The sequence below is a fragment of the Manacus candei genome, unplaced genomic scaffold, assembly GCF_025592945.1.
Source record: "Manacus candei isolate 608988 ecotype Guabito, Panama unplaced genomic scaffold, ASM2559294v1 h1tg000014l, whole genome shotgun sequence".
Taxonomy (NCBI): Eukaryota; Metazoa; Chordata; class Aves; order Passeriformes; family Pipridae; genus Manacus; species Manacus candei.
Window position 1 is genome coordinate 58,590,509 of NW_026138062.1, and position 24,561 is coordinate 58,615,069.

Below are 24,561 nucleotides of genomic sequence, written 5' to 3' on the forward strand. Positions count from 1 at the left end.
TTTAAAAATGTAAACTAAAAAGGAAGGAAATAGGAAATTTCATCATTTGAAATTATAACATTCTCCTTTTTTGTGTTATAAAGGCACAACTGTTGCCTACTAAATGGTTGCAAAACCCTTTGTGCTTTCAAAGCTTTATTCCTCTAATCTCAACAGATACAGACAAATAACAAATTAAAAAACCACAGTGTCTATTTGAAGAAGACCCCTACTAAGAAAATTCTTGTCCAAACAGGGAAAAGCTCAGCAAAATCTGATGTAGTTGAAAAGACTGCCTTTGACTTCTACAATTTATCTCATCTCCCAGAAGTTGGGTAATCCCGAATATAGGCAGGGTGTCTTGTTCCCCCTCTTGTGTTTCAAAAAGGCTTGGGAATAACCAAAGGATATCTTCCTGAGTGTTGTGTGGGCTCAGCACGTGATAATGGAAGATACCACAGATCAGCTTTAGTTCTTCTATATTCTCATGCAGCAATAGCTCTTCTGTGGCATGGGCATACCTCCAGTGAAGGTGAATATTATATCTCAGTATGTTTTATTCTGTATTCCCAGCAACTGCTAGGACACATCATAATGGCAGCAGAGGGGATTAAGCACTGAAGGTGACTGCTAGTAGGAGTACAGCACTCCGGTTGGGAATTTCTGAGTGACTGCCACACAAATGCTTTAAGACAATTCATGTCAGGCAAGTAGAAGAAGCCACCAACTGATAAATCCCTTGTAATAATTCTCTCATGAAGATGATGAAAAGGGAGCCTCAGCGTGGAGTTCAGCAGATGTCTGGGTTCAGAAGATGGATGTTAAAGCTAAGTCTAGGAAGAAGGTGAGATGTCTTGCAGAAACCACAGACTTAACAAGAAACATAGACTGAACCAGAAAATATGGGTAAAACTAGGCAGCTCAGTACCATAATACACCAAGTAAATGCATTTTGAACCTGCCTAAAACAAATGCTGAAGACAGACTGACATCTAAACTGTCTGGGTTTAGGCATCTTGCTCCAATTATAGGGGGCATATCTTTTAGTTTGGATTCCAAGTCCTGAATCCCTGCCCTGAAAGGGACAACTATAGTTCCTCTGTGACAACATGCAGTAGATAGGTATTTATTCAGTATCTCAGTGGACAGACTAGTTCCCCTAAGTTACAGGAGATGTTGATTCAATTCTCTACTGTACCTGAAAAAATCTCAAGTCTTACCTTCCTTCTACAAAAGACTGGAGCAAGCTACTCCCATCTATTCCTGCTTAAGCTCTTAGGCTTTTTCCATGGAAAAATTAAATAAGCATGAGGCCAGAGATGGAGCACACAAAAGTAAACATTGGTTAAGCACTCTTCTGCAGGAAGACAGGTTGGGTCCAATTACTGCTTCAGTGACTATTTGATACTAATCATATGAAATAGTGTTGAAAGAGCACAAGGGACCATTTAGTCCATCCTCTGGTCCAGAGGTGCCTCATACAGCCTTTCAGTGATTGGAGCTGCCATAGTTTTCTCAATATATTCCAGTGCATCACAGTTCTTTTGGATTCATCCTAAAGTCTAGTCTGAGTCACTCCAACATACCATTAAAGACCACTACTCCTGGGTTTATGCATCATGAAAAGCAAGAAGAGATTATTCCTATTTTCTTGCACTCTTCAGACTAGCATCTGAACCTCCTCAGCCTTATTCCCTTCAGGTTAAACAGCCCTAATTATTTCAGTCTTTCCTCACAAAGTGTCTTTCCCTTGACCTCAAGCAATTGTCACTACCCCAGTCTGCACACTCTCTCACTGGACCACACTTTCTCAGAGTGCAGTAAGAGACTAAGGCAGGACATTTTAGCTGAGTTTTAAATGTGCACATCAAAGCTGAAGGCTTATTAGATGTGCCTTACAGTCTGTACTCCCATTTGCACAACCTGGTAAGATGGTGTTTTCCTTCCTGGCAATAGAATGCTGTTCTAGACTACCACTGAACTTTTGGTCCTCTAGAGACCCTGTCTCCCCTCCTGAAGGACAGCCTAGCTGACTTGTGGTATCCCACAGACTGCTGGCTGCAATTTAATAATCATTCCCATGGAGAGCACTTTACATTCACTCTGATGCTGTTCAAACCAGCTCTCTGGTTTAGCAAGCTCGTCTTGAATTACAGCAATTTCCACCATCCCATACCTGGCTTATGCCATCTGCAGATTTTATAAAACACTTCCTCTAGACAGTCATCAATAATAAAATTATAATATAAAGTACAATGTATTTAATGAAAATGTGAAGCACTAACAGGCCACAGCTCAAGCTTGTGGCAACCTGCTCAATAGAGTCTTCCGTTTCGACAGGAAATCAGTGAGAACTGCTCGTTGAGTAGGATTACCTACACCAGTTCTGCATCCCTGCTGTAATGTTTTCCTTTGGAACACGTTTCTTTGCTTCATTTATGATAAAAGCCTGTGAGATAATGTCAAAATCCTTACAAATGACAAGGTATGACAACTACTTCCTCTGTATCCACAAGGCTTGTTATAGAAGAAAGCTAAATTAGTTTGACATGATCTATTCTTGACAGATCTGTGCTGGCTTCTAATAATCTCCTTTATTTGATTATTTCCACCATTTTTTCTCCAGGAATGAACTCAAATTGCTTATCTTCTGCTCATTTTCAGCCTTCTGACACCTCATCCAGCCCTCATGTGTCTTCAAAGCACTCAAAGCTCATGGTTCAGAGATCGCTTCCATCAGCTTTGTAAATAAGCTAGGATGATTTGAAAGAACCATCTTACATCAGTACATCCTGACTTGTTGTGCCCTTTTCATAGATCCTGATCTTCTTCCTTTGTGGCTCCAATAACTGTTATAGCCATCAACTTGCAGTTGATCATGTTACCGGAGATATGGAAAACAGGCATAAAATGCTTTGGCTTTATTGACAATGCATGATGTTAAGCTTCAACCAAAGCTCTTCCCTTGTCTCCATGAATATCATAAACACTAAGGTAGAGAGTCAGGATGATATTCTTTCACTCTCTTGCTCTGGGCCAATTAATATTTTATTTGTCCGTGTATTGAGCTGATTATGGTTTATAAAATTAAGGACCATCTAGGCATGCCAGTAAGCAGCCTTTTAATGTTATGGGGGCTTTACAGTTGTAAGTGTAATTATCTTAGGCCTTTAGGCACCTCCACAGTCAGAAATGAAGGAAGCTCTAAAGTCCTACAGCTTATGATGGACACCTCTAAGAAGGTAGTTCAACTTACAACAATCGCTTATTTCTCAGTTCAGAACAATGGTAAAACACTGTGATATGTTTCAGACTCCTCTTGACAGCCACACACTGATTAAAAAGTAATGAAATTCCATAAGATAAGACATTATCTTATGGCATCTCTTCCTGAATTGTGGAATCATCCCACTCAAAGGAAAAAAGCAAAGTACATAAGGAAGGAAGATTTACTAAAAGTTCCTATGAGCCACTAGGGATAATTTTTCACAAATTTGTCAATTCTTTTGTGTTCTACAGAGTCTTGTACACTGGTATCCTAATGGATGGTTCTTTTTGCTGCAGCATATCTAGTTTCACCATATAAGAGGGAGCTTTCAGGTACTGTTTCATATATTAACTTTACTAACTATCCTCTGGAAGTTATCCAACTTCTGATGCTTCATGGAGATTTCAATCAGCTTCAGTTCTTCATGGAAGAAGAACTGAAGTTATTTTGGGGGGAGATTTTTTTCCTTAGTCCATTTGTCATTTCCTTAGGATTTAATCTCTTCTAACTGATATTCTGACTGGAATTTAGGATACAAGGGAAAGAGCATTTGCCAGTGCTGTGCTTTAGGTGGGACTGGTTGCATCCATAACATGCTTTTGACTGCACTTTTAACAGACGTCAATTTTCTGTTGTGGTTGTCAGTCTTCAAAACTCTATATAGGGCTTGAAATTCTTCTATGTCTTCCATGGGAAATGCAAAGAGCAGGAAGGGTTAAAACAACTGTTTTTCATCTTTGGTCAGGCAAAGTCTCCATTCTGACAGAATCATCTCAGCCTGTGCAATCCAGGTTGCTGCAAGCTGCCAGTCTTACTACTCCAACATAACAAGCTAAGAATTAAAATCTTGACCCTTAGAAAGGTGCCCCCAGTTCTAAGGAACACAATGAAGTCTCCCTGCTGAGGGTAAACTTTTGGCCCAGCTTCTAAAAACCCCTTTGCCTCAGTTCCCCATCTTTCCAGTACTCCCTCCTATCTGCATTATGCTTCTCAGGCACACCAAGCAGGTGATGCCCTCCCTGCATTTGCTCAGCAGGTGATTTCCAGCAGTGGATTTCACTCTTATATGGAACTAAATGGCTGCAAGATTTTACTGTCAGCAAATCAGCAACTATCACTTGTTTCTTTATGTCTTCCCTTCCAAACCTAGATGATTTTTTTGTTAGATTATTTATAAATCCACCACAGAATGCTTTACTCCTAAAACTGTGGGCAAACAGAAGATGGAATGATACAAGAAGAACAACGGTCAATTCAAAATCATCGTGGTTTACGTCCTGCTAGTTTCAATTTGAATTAATATAAATGACTGGCATCAGGTGCAAAAGAGCAAAGCATAGTAACATGCTGCCCAACCTACGCACCCTTGAGTACTTAACATTGCAGATTTATAAGGTCATTGGATGCTATTAATAAAATAAATGGATTAGACGCCATTCAATAGTCTGATGAACTGCATGAAAATTGATAATAGTCCTAACAATTGTAAGAGTAATCGAAACAGTAAATTATTCTGGACATCACCAATTATTAGAAATCATCCCAATTCATAAAAAAAACCCTGAAGTTCCTGAGAGCACAGTATCACTCCTAGGAAATTATGAGAAGAGTGGAATAAAAGTAGCTTCAGAGCTAGGTTCAGATGTAAACACACTCCACTGCACTCCTAAATTTTAGGGTTATTCAAACCAAGTGAGTGGTTCTTCTGGAGCTTTTTAGCTTACAAATTACCATCGCTTACAGAAAGGTTTATCCTCTAGAGAGGGTGCTTAAATATTGTGAGATGTCCCGGCTTTCTATAAATAGAGATATACTGTCATTATGGCTGGAATTAATTCAAGAAACTTCAGATGTAAGATGAGTAATGAACAGGACTGACATTTATTGGTCATAATTTAAAACAATATAAGTACATCCTGGCTTCCCTTTTGAGACATCAAAATCAACTGATCCTGGTGCGAGGAAGGCAGGTTCAGGACATCCTGTCTTGGGCCAACAAGACAACTGGAGCACAGCCTGCCACCCAACAGTGGCATTAGTAGCCAAGAGACAAGCCTGGAAGAAGTATGAACCATCAAGAAAACAGGAATAGTGATAGTAGTTTGCACTGCATGCACTGCTCCTATTGCAGCCATACCCCTCCCCAGCAGCTGGGCAACCTTTTACCTATGCTAACAGCAAGCTGACAGGTGAAGACACACCACTTTCTATGGGTGCTCATTTGTAGCAGCTGCAGTTGCTGCCCAAGTGGAGAAGAACTGGGAAATCTGCAAAAGCAACTGGAAGCACAAAGAATGAACCCAGCTTCCCTTCGGATGCCAATGCCAGGAGGGATGAAGGGAATAAAACCCGGGTGGCAGTGGCTGATGCTGCCAGCAGGAGTCCCCAAGAAGCACAGTGTAATGGAGGGCTGGTACCCAGTCGGAGGAGAGCAAGAGCAGCAGGAGGATTGCATGGTCAAGGGAGCAGGGGAAAGGCAAGGAGCAGAACAGATGGGGAGAGGAGACAGAATGAATAACAGTGGAGACAGCAGGATCAGTGTAACTCCAAACATACAAATTCCTTTTGTTATATTAAAACCAAATCACTAGTTTGGTTACATTAGTCCTCCACCCCATGCACATATTGAAGGTTGGATCATTATGGTGGTGGGGGAGGAGCTAGTACACTGGTGAATAGCAGGCACAGAATGAAGTTAAAGCTCTACTCTCAGGCTCTGGTCCATAGTAATAAAGCCTGGGTCTGGGAAAAAAATCAATGGTTTGTGTTAAAGGAACTCAAGGGGCTAATAAACATCCCAGCACTGCAGGAGTGACTGAGGATGGATAAAGCAGTGATTTGCCTGTCTAAAGCACCTCTCACCTGAAGGCTTCTGAATCCTTTCTTTTTTCTCACCCACTAATTACTTAGTTTCCAAATTAAAGAAGCATCTTGCAGAGACAGCCATTACAGTCAGAGAATCTATGCTTAGATCAAGCTAGAAAGCAGGTTAATGGCACTGCTAGGAAGAGAAACCAGCTCTCCCTAAACCAATTCCTGTATACCGGCCTCTGGTGCTTGCAACCATGAAAAGCCATCGAGTTTTACACACACACTCAGCAGGTGATAGAGAGAGTCCTAAGGAAATATAAACACCTTCTCCACATGAGGCCATCAGAGCTCTGAGGTTACATGTAACCTCCTGGTGTGCTCAGGAGGATCTTGGAATTATAGATTAAATGAATGTGGATGGATTCCAGACTTTGATTTTGGACTTCAGATGTTAAAGGTATTTCATCTGGATACCTGCTCTGGTACTCCCACAGCAAGATACTCTGGTATTTCTACCAACAATGTATGTGTACCTTCCACCATGCCTTTCTGGATGACCAGCCTCTTCTTGCCAGCCTGACACTCCTCTGTGTGTGGTTGTTTCCTTACAGCTGAACACTGAGACTTCAGAACTTAGATGCAGACAGGTACAGATTGCTGCCAAATCTATCCCTGAGACTTGTTCAGACTTACAGCAAACAGGGGAATCACACAGTGACTTCCAAAAGGCATCAAGACAGAGCTACCATCAAAAGATTTCTCATTCTCAGGTGTCTTTAGCCTGATACTGTCATCAGAGCTATTGTTCATTCTAAAATCCAAATAAAGCCCTCCCTGCATAGGGAGGAGGCCTAAGGCAACAAAACAGACACAAGTCATTTATGTACAGGAAGAGGGGACAACAGGAGAGTTGTGCAGAAGGAAGGATGTGTGGGCCAGCAGTGCATGGACTGAGCAAACAGTAGCCAGTGATGCACCAACAGCTGCAGCCACGCAGAGGTATGAAGCTTTTGCTTCATATTATCTCATCCAAAAGTAGAAGCAATCTTCAGGATGCATCTGCTGTTTTACTTGTTAATATCTCAATCCCTCAGTATATACATGCCTGCTCGGTAAAGATTAGGCAGAACCCACTTATGCCCCATGTCCTCTGCCATGGACAGCACATGGAGCAGACAAAAGCCATTATGAGGAGCACACGCCTCACAGCAATGAGGCCAGGGAGCCCAAACAGGTATACACATCCTTGATTTGCATCATGCAAGACCATCAGTATGCTCTCATCTTGCCATGGGCAATGGGCCCAGTTCACCTTCCCAGTAGCACAAGAAGGTCTTGCAACCTGGCAGCTGTCAGCAGTGGGGAATTCCTGCTCTCTAGGAAATGGGGAGAGGGAAATATAATGTCCATTCAGAGTGGCTACTAGATCCTGGGATGTCGTCACAGAATCCATGACAGCTAGCGAGAGTGGACTTCAGGTGAAAATTCTTTGCACTTTCTCCTTCTAGTCAGTCAAAGCAACATGACTGTAGGAGGAATCCCTCACATCACTCGTCCCCAAGTGGTGCCCACCCTCTCAGCATGGCATGGACAGCATCTGGAGCTACAGCTCATTTTCATATCCTGAGGCAGAAACAGCTTTGAGATAATCCAGACAGGCTCAGCATTGGCCCAGGAAAAGTCCTCAGACAATACTTGCCAGTTCCTTGGGCTGCATATGTGTACCCAGCCTGGCACATCCAGACAGAAGATTCAGTTCAGCCCTCTCAGAAGGGATACCTCTGCATACTAGTGGGTACTGCCTGACTGTTTTTACTGGGACTTTCTTTTGGGAGCAAGTGGTGATAGACAATTTGGATCAACAGACAGGTTTCTTTCCCACTAAGCATTACCACTGTCCCTCTCCCCCTGGAAAATCTGCCTGCAATTAGTTCCCTAGGAGAGGGCTTGCCTGTGCCATTAAGAACAGTTACATTACACTATCTAGGAGAAATCAATGTCTCTAATAGTCAGCAAAGGCAGTGGAGGAGGGCAGGGTGATGGGAGGGGTGTTTCTCTGGAGACACCCTTCTCGGTAGAAATCCCAGAGGTATTGCCCCAGGAAGAGAAATAGTAGAGACCTAGAGTAATTAAACTTCCATGCAGCAATTGTTTACTGGAAGAAGCACAGAAACCACTCAGTGTCTCTCAGAAATGCAGGGGCAGTGACTAGGCTCTCCCCAGGTGCAGATGAAGTGCCTCTGCCCTGAAATCACTGGTCTGTGGTGGTTTACACCACGCTGGCAAGTGGAGGGAGGAGGGGCATGGATGGACATCTTTCCTTTAAAATACCCCTTTCCCTCTCTCCGTGTTGGTGTTTAAAGGTAAGACCACGCCTTGCAAGTTTTGAAGCATCTGTATTGTGTGGCATAATTAAGTTATCCTAAATGAGACCTGAGACATTTTAACATCCTGAGGCAAGAAAGCTTAACTCTGCATGCATCTTCCTCCCTCTCTTTTTCTCCATTTCCTCTTCCTCATACACCTCTGCAGTTCCTGGAACGATAAGACACCTCACCGCCTGGCTGTAATTGCTAGAACAGTTCCCTAATGCTTTTGCCTTCTCCAATTGCATTAAACTGCATTTTTAGAGGTACAGCCCTGTTTATTCATGCTGCTCGTGTGGAAGGGGAAAGAAATGCAGACTGCCTTTTTTCCCCTCTCTCTCCTTTGATTTGATGGGTGTGGCAGGTCTAAACCTTTGCAGCCGCTGGCTCTCCAGCGCTGGGGTGAGGAGGAGAGGGACCGAATGGGAGGGAAGCCGTCGTATATGGCTGGTGATGAATGAGACTCATCTCACCCACAAGTGGGAAACCTGCTTGCGGGTTATTGTTTAATCACTCATGCAATCCAATACTGAGCACATACCCCCATAATGTCCATCTGTTCTAGTATGCGGTGCATGCAACACTTGCATTTCTAGCCACCTATCTCACTACCCAGCTCTGCATGTTACTGCCTGCATCTCTTGCTGGCAGTAAGGGTTAAGTTCAGCTTTTCAGATATTGCTCTCGGTTGTGCTACCTTTCAGCTGAATATTTTGTGGGCTCACATTCAGAGCTGCAGTCAACTGTAGGCAGAAATGACAACACCGAGCTATCTACATCTCTCATGGGTGGGCACAGTCAGTCAGATACTTCGCTCTTCACACTGGCATCGCACCCACAAGAAAGAATATCTGCAAGGTATGAGTGTGTGAACATATTTGTCTCTGAGGGGTGGGAGGATAGACACACACAGGCACACCTAGACACAAATGTGAAGAGATTTCTTCCACGCCCAAGCCTGTAATTTCAACATTTTGCTCTTTAGCTGCCAGAAAGGCGGGACAGCATGGGCTTCCCCTGGAAAATAATTTGAGGAGAGCTGTTTTTATTTTGGGAAGGAAACTCCTGCCTCTGCTGAAGAACCCATTCCATATCTTTCTCTCTGTGAAAGGTCTGGGTGGGGACAGAGGAAGAGCACAAGCTGAAAACCAAGGTCTTTTTCTTCTCCAAATTAAAGCTTCCTCTGGTGTATCATCAGCTTTCCTGGGCGAACTGCTATATTGCCAGTTTGGCAATTGTGGTGTGTATTCAGGTACAGGAGCAGCAACTGGGCTCTGAGCCCAGGAATATCCACTGAATATGCACAGGCAGGCACATTCAGGTTGTATGGCTGCATAAGGATCCAGAAAGCATGTGCGAGTGCACGGTGTGCCTGTGAGTGTGTGTGTAGTACAGATGCAGGCGGTCGGAGAGTGGAGATTGTGCTGCACATGCACGCGCAGAGGGGTGTGTACCATGCGGTGGATTAATGTACGGAGTGGGAAGAGAGGACTGTGTGTGATCAAGATACCTGCATGCCATGCATTTCTAAATGTGACTGAATACAAAACGACAGGGGCAAACCCACACAGATATAAAGAACAGACACATCGGAACATAATTCAGGAGCTTTAATGCCCAACCCGTGATGGTATGGGCAAAATGATCCCTCTCCCCCAACAGCTCTTTTCTAACTCCAAAGAATCCCAGAGCTACCGACTTTATTTTAAAATTTGCTGTGCACCTCTACCCACTGCTCTGTCACTTTGCCTCCCTGTCTGCCTTCCTTCTCCTCCTCCGCTCTTTTCATCCCATATTTGCCAGCAGAACGTGCTCTGCTGGCTGGCTGCAACGTGTTCCCCCCCCAAGCCTTCACTACCTCCCTCCAGATTTTAGTGAGCATATCATTAATTGCAAAGCATTTGAAAAACCTGCATGAGGAAAAATACAGGGTGACGCAGGGTCTCTTTCTATCCCAACCACTTGCCCCTCCCCATTATTTTACAAATTTTCTCCTTCTCCATCTCCATTCAGAAATATACTTCAACCTGAATTTTCTTTCAACACTGCTCTGTTCCACAGCAACTGTAGTTACTCACACCAGCATATTAGGCTATTGCTCCAGAATACTGCAGTGCTACATTGTAAAACACATAGAAATGTATGCATATTTAAGGAAAGTAACCAGTAGGGTGCTGTGCCTAAGACTGAGTTTTGTCCTCAGAACGAGGACCAAAGCTCCTTGTCACTATCTACAAATCTGTAATTTGTGGAAGTTTCAAAAACGCCTTACAAAGATATCTAGGGCCAGTTCCTGACTCAAAGTTCCAACTGCATAAATCCAGCATCCTCCCAAGAAAGTCCAAGAGGTTCAGTTAAGTAGGCTCTCTTAATCAGGAGCAGGTTTTGGCTTTCACACAAAATAAAAAGGGAAAGGACGAGGGGAAAATTATCTAAGTAGCTTTTTTTTTTCAATTTCATTATCATTTTGCACATAAATATGTTGCCACTGAAAACTAGCCACCACCCAAACCTTCTCATCATCCCAATTCCTTTATAGCAAAAGCCAGGCGGTACCAGTAAAGAAAAGGAACTGGTTTCCAACAGGTTCACACTGCGAGCTTCTCTTATCCCACCCGAGTTCGGAGCTAACAGAGGCGTGGTCCTCTGTCTCTTTACCAGCTGGTGCACAGTTGTCTAACTGGTTGTACTATGAAGGGTATTGCAAAGAGGGTGAGTCTCCCACTCCTCAGGCTAATGCTTTTGTTATTAATTAATTGGATTTTTCACTATAGCATAGGCTTAAAAAAAAAACCAAACAAACCCAAAAAAGCCACCACAAACTCCTTCAGGTTAATTCTTGCTCAGATTGTTTTAACAAAAAAAAATTAATACACCTGTCCTCCGAGCCACCTCACGGCACAGGCACATAAAGCATCTCTCATTCATCAGAGCCAGGAGCAATAGAGAGCATTCTGACCAGGGATCAAGGCTCGCTGGGCATCCGTTCTTTTTTGGCATAAGATGAAGAATTGCTTCCTTTATCTCCAAGGTAGAGCCAGATCTCATCACGTTTCCTGCCAGCCGCACCCCCACCCCCCAATCCACACCCTCAGAACCACAGACAGAAAATCCTAGGCAATATAACTGCCCCCTATTAAAAAATAATAAGAAGAATTGAGGGGAGATTCTGGTAGCTCCCCAAATGTGGATGTAGGCCACCCCCCTTCCCCACATCACCAGCCCCGGAAAGGCAAAACAGTCACGTTGCAGGGTGTGAAAAGAACCTTCAGTCGCAAGATGCTAAAGAATTGCAAAAGAGACGTCTGCTGAAAGCAGCTGAAATTTCCTCCCCCCTTCCCCAGCCGCTACCCCAGCCCCTCACACACTCAGGCAGACACGCACCCCACGGACACCCAACAGCCTGGGAGATTTCTTAACAGAAGGAAATATAAAAATCTTCAGCTCTACCTGTTTTGTTCTTCTCATACAGCACAGCATGATCGTATTGTCCCCTTCCTTCCTTCTTCTTCCTTCCTTCTCCTCTCTCCTTTTCCTCTTCTCTCTCTTATCTCTCCCCCCCACCCTCTCCGCTCCCTCCCTCCCTCCCTCCCTCTCTCTCTCCCTCTCTCTCTCGCTCACACACACATACACGCACACGAGCACACGCGCACACACACCAGGGCAGTTAGCAGCAACTGTAAGGTCCACAGCTATTGCTCATCACACATGCACACGCTGCCTCTCCCTGCCTCCCTCCCTACCCTTCCCAGAATTGTTCACCAGCTCTCCCTGACTCGTCACCTCCCCACCCCACCCCCACTCCGGCAGCCACCCCCCCCCCCCCCCCCAAGTCCCTTGCCAGCCTCATGAATAATTAAAATCTTCAATCTGGACCCAATTACCCAACGACTTTCCCACTGTACAGAGGCGACAGGGGAGAGGGGACACTGCGGGCTGCGGGAGGGCTGGGGTGTGTCTGGGAGGCACCCGGTGAGGAGGGGGACCGGGCGGGTGGGGAGCCCCCAACCCTACTCCCACCGGAGCAGCCAAAGCCCCCAGCCAGGGCCAGGAGTGGGATTTATGCATGGAGAAAGCATGGGGTGGGGTGGGGTGGGCACAGAGGGGAGAATAGGGAAGGGGGGTATTGCCATGGCAGGCGGTATATGCCATGCACAGGTGACGTACCATAGGTGGGAGCTGCGAGCTAAATGGGAATTGGAAAATATGTTAAAATGGCTGTTAAAAATCCCTCTCCCCAGCACACTGGAAAATATATATGCACGTGCTGCCTTCTTCCTATACACAGGCATAAACCCTGTGTGTGGATGTCCTGCAGCACCGAACAGGACAACTTTCCCCCTCGTTCCTTCAGTCCATCCCACCGATGTTCCACAGGCACAGAAAAATGATACTCCCGCAATACTTATTTTTTTTTTTTTTTTTTTTTACAGAATAGCTTCCAAACCTATAGAAATCATCCCTTCCCCTTCTGTGTAGATCTCAATTAATTTCAGTGTCGAAGTAATTTCTACGTCTATTGATCTCTGCCTGCAAATTGCTGTAAACTATTCCGAGGAAGATGTGCGCGTTCACACACGCAGCCACCCCCCCTGCACGTGTGGGAAGAGAAGTGTATGGGTTTGCATTCACAGAAGATCATGGCGATGCATGAGCCTGAGCGAACATTAATGCGCACATGCACTCCCAGGCACGCGTCCTGAAAGTTATAACACTGGGTTTTCTCGGAATACACATGAGCTGGACAGATATATCCGTCACTGTGAAAAAATATTCCAGACAACAGTTAAACCAAAGTATAACAACGTCGAGCAGGTTAAAAATATAAAAAGACTGATGGATTTTTAGGATTTCATCTATCAAAATTCAAATTTAGCTTATTTCATTTTACTGAGTCTGGGAGGCACAGTCAGATGTTCTCTTTTTTAGCACTAATGTCACTACATCAACTTCTCTGCCACACCATTTTTATTGTAAAACTGCCTGTAAAAGAGACAAAAAAAATTGTCTTAGGTTATTTTTAAGGTCTTTGCTCTTTAATTGCATCTAAATACATTATTAACACAAATATTCATGCACACGTGCACTTTTATACAAATAAACATATACGTATATAGATATACTTTCTGGAATACCCCTCAGTACAGACTCCCACATAATCATATTCAGTTGCTATGATATCATTGCAGTTCCCAGCACACCATTTATTTTAAGAAAAGCAAACAGCATTTCAAAGAAAATCTGGCTAGCTACCTTCATCTGTATGTAGTTTAAGGGAAGTGCCTTTTGGGGTCAAGAAGGTATCAGTGCTAGACCTGGTTTTACAGGTTAGAAAAGGAAAATAATTATATGGTAATGACATTCAGAGAAGATACATAACTGGGAAGAGTTGCAAGCACCAGCTGACACAGAAGTAGACCAAAGGATTAAGTAACAAAAATCAGATTCAGTTTCAGAAAATGCATGCAGAGAAAAAGAAGGCAAAATATAAAATCATAAAAGAAGTTAGGTAAGAAGTGGAGCAGTAGAAAGCAGTGGACATCAAATTTGAGGAAGGGATCTCTGTAACATACATCACTGCTGGCAACACCATGCCAAGGCACTGAGGAGCAGTGCAATGGGATTTTGAATTATGTCTATGGACTTAGGAGCCTCTGCCCTGGCCCCAGGAGTTGCTGGGGCTCATCTCCAAGATGAAGAAATAGTGTGACATGACCTTGTGGGCACCTGCTAACCCACAGGGCTGCTCCCCATTCCCTTGGGAGATGTGACTCCTCTGGTCAACCATGCATCTGAGAGCTTCACCCTGGTCTTCCTTTGGTGACAATGAAGAACTTTCAGGGTGTAATTCAGATCATCCTAAAGCAGGAGTCTAAACTAGGTCAGACAAATCACTCTTCAGAAGTGTTTTCAAAGCTTATTTTCTTCCCACTGACAAGGCCTTTTTAGGGAACTTCCCCGTGGTAGGGAGCCTTGCCGAGGAAAGCCGTCCCATCCCCCATCTTTCCCAGACACCCACCCAGAGGGGGAGCAGGCTGGCAGCAGAAGAGCAGAAGAGCTGCGCTTGTGCAGTAAGTGAGAATCAAGCCACCTTCCTGTGCTCACTCAGGGCAGTTGTTCATCACCTTAAGTCAGTGCCAAAGGCAGAGCCACCTCTCTTCATGCCCAGCCCTACGAGCACTGTATGCTCTAGCTTATTGCAAACCACTTTTGGCACATAATCAAGCCCTTAATAGGTTCCCCATACATATAGACTTAGTGATGAGTGGCCAGTCCACTCTAGAGTCACATCTGCATTTCCTCGGAATTAATCTTCTTATGCAGAAGAGCCATAAGCCAAAACCCGAATTTTCAGGGCATGTGAGCTCCTAACATCCCCGTCTTTCAAATCAGGACCCTTTAAGTATAAAAAGTTGAACTTTAAATTTTTCAGCAAATTATATGGTTCTGAGAATCATATCCCAGCATCCCTTGCCCTGCCATTTTGGCTGTTTTCACTTCAACCTGCAAGGTAAATTATCTTGTAACATGGAACAAAAAAAGGACAAGTCCATAGCAATGAAAAGGCCAAAGAGAATGGAAGAAATTAAAGGCACAAACTCCATCCACGGAATTTATGAAAATCTGAAGCAAAATTCAAGGGATGAAGAGCAGGTGAATCTCCATTTCTTTAAGTCACCAAGTCAAGATGGGATGCTTTCATCCAAATGACACTTTTGTCTCTCCACTGCACTGCCATTCAGCACTCCTTCAGAGTTTCGGGATAACACTGCATCATGCAGTGTAGACATGCCCTGAAAGGCCCCTTTGACCTTGGCTTTTGAATCTACACAACTAAAAGCAAGAGCAGTTCCAAAGAATAACATGAATGGGGGACTAACTAGTGAAGGGGGCTGGAAGGAGGGGGTGAACAATGACCACAGATTTTAAAAGCTTCATCTGTGAGAACTGATTGAATGACAGCTAAGGAGGTGGAGAATTGTGATATTTTCAAAAGCTATATGCCTCATGAAGGGAATAATTTGGAGTGATATGTAGCCCACTGTTTGGTGTAGGCTGCACGTTGCTTCACTGTGAAGGAGGGAATGTTTTGTATAAAGTAATTATTAAGACGACTCCTTTAATTCAAAGCCATGTCTTTGATTTAAAAGGTCCACATAATTTCAAAGTAATAAGATGTATTAGTGGTTGTTACAACATAGGGTGGGTGGAGTGAGAGACATAAACCAGTGCTTTTTAAGCCTGTTCAGTTCTGCTGCAAGGTTACCCCAGCAGCTCAAGGTCCTTACAAGCTGAAACAAAAAGCATCTTCAGCCCAGCTACTAATTTAGGTTCAATAGCAACAGCTCAGATGCAGTTTTGGTTTGAAAAACCACTTAGTTTCAACCTGCTCCTGGGACTGTAATCAGGTTGATTCCCTGGCCAGAAAAAGCTAAATGGGACCAAGAAGAAGAGTATAGTTTGCCTATAAGAGCTGTCCCAATGGTAAGCATGCTAAACTGAAGAGGCGTCTCTGAGAGAAGTACTGTGAAAGTCCCGTTACTAGGGATATTTAAAGCTCCAGTAAAAACAGCTCTGAAGTGAGCGACTTGCTTTCATTGGGAGATAGACTGGGTTTTCTCTCTATTCATATCTTCCACATATAGTGGTAGCCTTGCCTTTTGTTAGCCAACTTTCATGCTGAAAAGGAAAAAAGCCAATTTTATAAGGATTTTTTGGTATCCTCATTTGAATAGACATTCCTGAAAATCCCACTGTTGGACAACTTTCATTTTCAGTCTCCTCAGTAGCTTTGTGACTCTGGTATCATTTGGCCTCACTTTCAGTTATCTATGTCTTAATGACACAAAACAGTGCAGTGCAACACTACAAATAAACTTCTTTTATAAATGATTTAGGCATAGTCATGAATCTTCTGGGAGGAGTATCCATTTTTCAGTATAAGGATCACTTATGACAATTTACCTTGGATTTCAGTTAATCCTGAATTATTAATAATAGAAAAGAAGAGCCTAGTTTGTTTTGACCTAAGACTGTCTGTATGCCACAGACTGAAATAAGAGGTTTTAAACACATGATTTTCAAGAGCCACAATGCCACTTACTCTTGCAGCAAAGGCTTTAGGAAGTTCCAGTCCAGGAATGCTCTAATTCATTCCGTGTCTTTAATGATTGCTCGGTTGCTCATCCTGCACAATACTGAGCACACGTGACATTAGCACCTGTTGCCATCATGCTAGTCAAAGAGATATGCACAGGTGCTCTGTATTTGTTCCCTGTGATTTCCATTTTTCTTTCTATGCCTGCTCAGCTGTGCTCACAGCACTGAAGACACCTGACTTTACAATAGCAAACATAATAAGAAATGGCCTCAATAATTTCCCTGTTTTCACCATCCTTAGCAAAAGTGTGTTTTCTGTAAACTGTGTGGCATATACAAACTGGAATATCTACATGGGAGCAAGGATAGACAGAATTTTAGCATGCACAAAGAATGGTCTGTACAACCCCCAGGTCAATGTTCATTATTGTTGAGCTTCAGAATCATCAAAAATGCAAACATAACAGTTAAATCCCAGTACAGCTTAATGCTGAAGACTGCAACTATTCAGTAAAATGAAATCTGATCTGCTTGTCTGTCAAAAAAAATAATGTCATCACAGAGAGGAGTCGACCTACCAGCTATTATCCTCAGTGTAGTTATAGTCTGCCATGGGAAAATGTGATACTTTACAAGCCAACCCAAATATTAGAGAGGATGACCCAGGAAGCCCCTTTTTTATTCTCCAGGGACCATTCAATATGTGCTGTTGGGTATACACAGCAGTCCCTTCCGCTGTAGCACAGGCTTAGCAAAGGAAGTTTTGAATGAGAATCAGGGTCAACCAGGAGCTCAGTGTGGGCCAGTTCACCCTGCTTCTCAGCATGGCTCCATTCTATATTGCAAGTCCTGCAGTGCCATGACAAGCTGCTGTCAGCATCTAGGCTTACACCTTACAGTGACACGTGGGGATGTCTATGCTGTTCCATGCTGCGGGATGTGATGGGACTGGGATGGAGAAAAACATTACCCACTAAATACACACATGATTGGAGAAGGACAGTCCGTCTTCAGTGCTGTTTTACTCCCCTCCTAGCTTCTTCAGTGATATATTGCCATTCCCGACACTGCAGTGCTGAATATGGGAGCTGCCCAGTGATACCAATATGATGACATGACAGTATTACTCTGTGAGTCACAATTTTCTGAGCTTTCTTTGGACCACCTGGCCCTGCTTTGCACCTGCCCACAATGCTCCTCATTCATTCCAGGGTGAGGATGATGATGCGGCTGCTTCAGCACTGGGAAGGTGGGTGGGCAGGGATAGGTTCATCCTCTTCCTGTCCTGTCCCCTCAGCTGATCAGACTCTTTCTTCTCTCCAGTAAAGCAACTGAGTTGAGCTGAACCAAACTGCATATGGGAAGGTACATGGAGTACCCTGGCCCCAGAAAGGAAATGGATGAGAGCAAAAAAAGCTAAAGACCTTCCTATGCCCTTACTCGGCACTTCATTGTCAGCTGTGGGGTGAAGTTACCAGGGGTGAAGAGCATCCAAGAGGCCAAATCTGTCCTAGCCTTTAGCCTTTCAGGAAAGGACATTAAAAATTTCTAACCATAGCCATGCTTTACTCACAGGCACATGGTGACCAAGCCATGTACTAATCAGGATCACAGCAGCAAACTCCACAAACTACACAGACAATTAAAGGACGTAGGAAGTACTTGTATAGGAGAAGTGATAAGTGATGGAGTAAGCTGACAGGACCTTTTCACTTACCCAGAGCTGTACTTGGGGAGTTAGAACAGCAAAGACCTACCTGAATTATATGGGCAGCAACTGTAAACATCCACTTGCCTTTAAAGTTCAAATAACCCACTTTCCTTGCCATGGCTTCATTTAGATTTGCCACAAGATACCCCCTGAGAGGAAAGAGAAAAGTCCATATCCTGCAGTCTGTCAGGCAGATGTAACATATGCAGAGGTTGTTCTCTTGCAGTGAGATCTTTAACACACAATTCATTGCATCTGATTAAAGTAGAAGAGCTCCCCACTCCAAAATGCAGAGCACAGGGCTTTGACAGATAATGGGTCTGTACTTCAGTCTCCCCATGGCCAAAATTTTTTTCATTTCCTTTAATTAGAAATCTGCTAGAAGTGGGAGATAGACCTATAGTGATTTTGATCCGATCCAGGATCAAACCTATATGAATTGCAGTTTGGGACTACAACACTCCTAAATGCTAAAAATTGCTCCATTTGGCCCATAAAACAATCAATAGTGGAGAATGGAAATTCATAGTTAAGATTTGGATAGAGTGTCATCCAGCAGCATCAGAGCTGTGTTTTGTGTATGTGCATTACAAGGGTTCTACGTTGTCAGAGCCACCCCATGCCCAAACTTCTCAATAGTGCCCTATTATCATATTATTATTTCTTTTCCAAGACTCCACTGTTAGCCAAAGGAATTCACCCCAGAGGGCAGGAAACACAGATGGAATTTTATTAAGAGTCCAGGGCTGCAGGCAGGAATCCAAATCTTCTGTCCCGTGCATGGAAACTGCATTACAGCAGAAGGCCCTATTTTAGCTCAGCTCTACAGGATACAGAGCTGTATTTCCGGACTGTGTTTTTCTGGAGGTTTAGAAGCTACTCCAAGCATAATGGTAAATTTTCTGTGTAAATCTTCCCAAGCAATTCTGGTGGCAAGGAGAAAGAGAAACTTTCTGGAGAGGGGCAGGCTAATCTCTCCAGGCTGTTACACAGTTCTCCTTACTACCTGACAGATGCTTTATACAACAGAGTGCCATATACCATGCACAACTGGCATTCTGACATGCTAAGAAAGCCAGTCTTGTTTCCTGTCTGCTGCACCCCTTTCTTTGCCCTACAACCTGCATGAACAATTCACTCAGCTTGTCCCATCCTCCTGGTGTAGTTGCCTACAGCTGCCAGTCTCCTCTGCCCAATAGATGAGGTACAACCTGACACAAGTAGAGGCCAGAGAGAGAGTTTCTTAGCCTGAGGAAAGCAGTGGGAAGCAGCAAGGGAGGTGATAACCTACAGTCAAGAACACAGGGAGCTTTATGCCTGCTCTGGTAATGCCACAGCAGACGTTGCTCCATGGAGGTGGAAAGGTCTCCTTCAGCTTGAGGGAGAAAGGAGTTAAAAGGCATTCATTTACTTCCTACATCAGGGAAGACAAGTGTGCTGATCTTGATGGTCTTCTCATGTGCGTTCATCTCAGCCAGGTCAAGTTAAAATTTATTTTAATATCTTATGCTATAAAATGAGAAGGGTAATTCTTCCTTGTTACTCTAATTTATTCATCCAGAGAGGAGGAAAAAGAAGTTCATTCTCTGTTTGTTATGAAAGCTAAGCTCAAATATGAACAGTGTTCCGTAGTAAATGATGGAGAGTTTGACAATCTTATCTGTATCATATCATCACATATTGAAAGGTTCTATTGTTAAGAATAGATACAAGAGAATACAATTTCATTTGCTTCAGGAACTGTAATTCTGAGCTTCCTCATTTTAGAGTTCTTTTCAAGTCAGGGATCTGTGTTTTCTCAGCATAGTCTTTTGCATGTTACTTCCTTGGGTACTTCCTAAAATGAAAATAAGTCTTTGTAAAGACAGAAAAGCAAATTTGTCCAGCTTTCTCAAAGTTAGTCACAGTTACAAAATAAGACTGGCATTGCTTGGGCTGCATCAAAAGCAGAGTGGCCAGCAGATTGAGAGAAGTGATTTTGCCCCCCTTGTCCACTGTCATGAGCTCCCACCTGGAGTACTGTGTCAGCTCTGGGATCCTCAAGACAGGAAGTACACTGACCTGTTGGTACAAGTCCAGAGGAGGGCCACCAAGATGGTTGGAGGGCTGGAGCACCTCTCCTATGAGGAAAGGCTAAGAGAAGGGGGGTTGTTCAGCCTGGAGAAGAGAAGGCTTCAGACTGATCTAACTGTGGCCTTCCAGTACCTGAAGGGAGCCTACAAGAAAATTGGAGACTATCTACAAGGGCATGGTAGTGACAGGACAAGGGGGAATGGCTTCAAACTGAAAGAGGATAGGTTTGGATGGGATACTAGGAAGAAATTCTTCACTGTGAGGGTGGTGAGGCACTGGAACAGGTTGCCCAAAGAAGTGATGGATGCTGAACTCCTGGAAGCATTCAAGACCGGGTTGGACGGGGCTTTGAGCAACCTGGTCTAATGGAAGGAGTCCCTGACCATGGCAGGGGGGTTGGAATAAGATGATCTTTAAGGTCCCTTCCAACCCAAACCATTCTATGATTCTATGATTCTGTTCAAGAACAGTCCCGAGTTCTGCCTAAAACTTTATATGTCGTTAATTTCCTCCTCAAGGCTAAAACCTAAAAAGAAAAATAAATACAAAAAAATAAAACATTGAGTCCTCAGGCGACACCAAGCACAAAGAGGTAACAATCTGACACTGTCAGATAATCTCCATGGCACAGACCAGGCCCTCCCCTGCTTAGCTATTAGTCATTAACAGGGCACACAGAGCAGCATGGTCATTATCATTCTTGCATTATGCTCACTAGTTACCAAGCCATGGCTTGGGGCACTGTGACACCCTCAAGGTCTTTCAGCATTTCCTGCAACTACTGGGAATTAATAGGCTAAAACTGAGCCCAACAGGCAGAGAAAAGTTGCTGAAACACACAGCTCATTTAGTATTGTTGCTTGGAACCCAGAGAAGGTTATTAATTCTTAGATCTTTGGTGAATACTGCCTCCTTTGTATGTTTAGTCATCCAAGAAGTCAAAATGGTCCCTCATGGGATGCTGAGCTACCATGTCTGACTTAATTTTGATCACACTGTGCCCACGGAAAATGGCACTTTGGTGCATCTCCCTTTATACCACCTCATCAAACTCCTGCAGGCCCTTATTAGATCTTCTTCACACACAGTCCAACCTCACTGGCTCGAAATTTGTCTCATTATTTCCCAGGATATCTACAAGTTCCTTCTGTGTAAGTACACTGGTGTCACATTCCAGGAAAATTAAAGGATGGGTCTGTAGTTTGAAAAATTAAGTCATGTTCAACATTAGAGTAAAGCCCTATTTCTCTTCACAGAAAAAATTTAGGAAATATTTGTTTTACTTTCATTGTCTTAAAACTGATCTTCAGTCCTATCTTACTATTACTTCCTTCAACATTCTATTGCACAATACTTTCTGTCTTTCCTGTAGCAGTGAAGTAATCTACATATCAAAGCTGTTTGTGCTGGACATGTCATTTCACCTAATACTGAGAATTTCACAACAGTTCCTACAAAGATATTATTAAAAAGCATAAGAGATGGTAAATCTTTCTGCCCTCTCCTTCAATGTTATTAAGTGGACAGAAATTCTACTTGGTAGTCACACTCTGATTTTTGACCCACAGAAGCCAAATTGGCCTAGCTTAATAACTTTACTAAAGATTTAAAATTCTTTCATTATATCGAGTGCAGTCATGTGTTTCTGTAAAATCTATCCAAGCATTCTAATTTGTTTTGTTGTGGGTTTTTTGTTTGCTTTCATTTTGGTTTTCTGTTTTGTTTGTTTTGATTCACCAGTAAGTGATTGGATCTGCTGTGAATTCTGTCTTTCTAAGATCCTTACTCCTTCTTCCTAGGAGTTAAATACATAGAAGGATCAAAGCCAGGAGTCCTCAGATTGTCTAAAAGATGCCTTGATAAACATTGGTTTGCAGGTGGTTTTCAAATTTAGATGCAGAACCACTTGCTTTCAGCTTTTCAGATTTCTTTATAACATCCTAATGAACCCGATTCATTTATACTATCCTTGACTTTGAGCACATTTTCTTCCCTCCTCAGTCGCCCCAGTCAAGGACCTAATAGATTCTGCTGCTTTCTTCTGATCTTGGTGTTCAATTACACTTAAGTAAAGCTTAAAGTAAGTCAGCATTATGTCCTGAAACAAATGGACACTTTCATGTATTTTGGGAAACAATTCTTTAACAGAAAGATGTATAAAACTGATCAACAAACAACTCTTTCTCAATGTATGTACACTTATGCTCTGGCAGCAGCATTATCTATTTTTTTTAAGACTTAGCCCAGAGTTCATATTATTTAAAAGCTATATGCATTTTCGTCAGTGTTTAGAAAGCAATCACTCATTTCTTTTTAAATTTCAAATAGTTTCATATCTGCTTTTCACTGCAGTGATATATTTACTGCTTCTAACATCCTTTGGGACCTTGATAAATTTACTTCAGTTTCTCAATTAACACATTCCTAAAGAAGAAAAAACCCCCCTCACCCATCTTTATTTAAGTCTCTTTGAAATACATCATAGTTCATCCTTTTTATTAGTCACTGACAAACATATCTGTACTTAAGGTAAATAATATTACTGCGTGTCATGAAGATGCTTTTTGAAATATTTACATCTGATCCTTCTGAAGTCATATGAGGCAAAACTCCTGTTCCATGTTCCTGTGGTAAGCAGTATCCCCAAATCTACCCCATGCTCTTAAAATTTCCTCTTTACTATACTATATACCATAAACTCTCCCTGACATAGCCATTGTCCTTGAACCTACATGGTCCCCTCATCATTTGACTCCTGTAGCCCCTAACAGCTTTTTGCCTAGCCATAAGGGAAGAAACAGAACTTGTCATGGCTCTTTTAGAATTAAGTTTTTTAAGATCATTTGTATTTTCTTCTTCAGAAGGTACTGGAGCTACAGACTGTTACAGGCTGGAAGGTTACCTTTGCTGGTTTTTTTTATTGCTTCTCTCTGTCCCTAGTTTAGGGTCTTGAATAAAGAGAGTGGACTAGGTGGACCGTTGCTCTACCCAAGGATGGTCATTCTCAAGCTGCCAAACAGACCAAGTAATAGTTGAGTTTCCCTGACCCTTCATCACTAATTTGAATCTTTCTCTGCCCTCTACCCAGAGATGATGTGGAGACTGAACTATCTTTGTGACTACTGCCTCGTTGTCAAACATGGGTGGGATGAGATAGTGAGTTGAAGTCTCCTCGTGGACAGGGACAGCAATAGACTGACATTCTGAGCCCGCAGAATCACCAGTGTATTGGATAGTTTTCTTTGTTAATGTAGTGCACTTTTAACATAACTTGCTCCAGGGAGATGTTTCCAAATCAATGAATACAGTATTTCAGACCATTCAGAAGCTACTCCTACAGCAGCTGGGTGGAAACATATTCCCTTCTGCAATTTCTGGACTTCCCAACTGTTGTTGGGCAGCAATATTTAACCAAATGCTGTAGTGTAGGGCTTGTTTAGCCAATGATGTGTGTGATGCCTGTGGTGCCAAAGAACTGCTTTGAGCTACAGCAGTGTTAGGACTAACAACACTCTTCCAGGCTTTCCTACTCAGCAGGAAGCAGTCGCACAGCCATGCAAGTAAATTACAGGCTTATCATTCCTCATTCAAGCATCGGCACAGTCATTCAGCAGGATCCCCATGTCCCTACAGCAAGGACACGGAAATATAGTGGCTTAAACTGTACTATATACTTGTGCTTCACCTTATTTATTGTCTCTGCTTAGTAACTTAGCTTCATGGTTATTCAACAGGTGCCCTTTGAATAAGGAGCATGTGGCACAGAGATGACTGGCAGACAAGGCAGTAGAAAAGAGCAGTTTAGGAAGCAGTTGTTCTTATTATAAAGGGCAGCTAACTGATTCATCAGTGCCCTCCCCAGCAAACCATGCCATATAAATGTTATTTTGAAATTAGCCTTGTGAAATAAGAAGGATTAGTTGGCAAGCTTGAAGTGTGAACACGTAAAGTCCTCTCTCCCTAAAGGAAGATAGGGGTTTTTTTCCCTCCAACTGCATGATGCATGGTTTCAGCTCAATTTATGATGTGTGCCCCAAGGCCATTTTTTTCAGCCAATTCTAGTTTAACAGAATTAGTAGGATTTTCATTCTCTGGCATTGGACTGGTAGTCTGGCTCTGACTCTCACCCAACGCTGGAGGAAGAAGGTAAAAGAAATAAGGTTGTAATCCAGCATAATAAGATACTGAAATAGAAGGAGATAGGAACCAGGGTTGCCTCCTTTTGTAGGTCTTGCAAGGAAAAACAGCAAATC

The 24,561-nt window shown here is 43.1% G+C and overlaps 1 protein-coding gene across 1 annotated transcript in view; it reads right to left on the minus strand.

Moving 5' to 3' along the window:
* GAP43 (growth associated protein 43) overlaps window positions 1–12,190 on the minus strand; it is a 58,559-nt gene extending 46,369 nt beyond the window's left edge. Inside the window, exon 1 of the mRNA XM_051779699.1 lies at window positions 11,875–12,190. Coding sequence (XP_051635659.1) covers window positions 11,875–11,904 — 30 coding nt within the window. The 5' untranslated portion in view covers window positions 11,905–12,190. The remainder of the gene's footprint in view (window positions 1–11,874) is intronic.
* Between the last annotated feature and the right edge of the window lie 12,371 nt (window positions 12,191–24,561).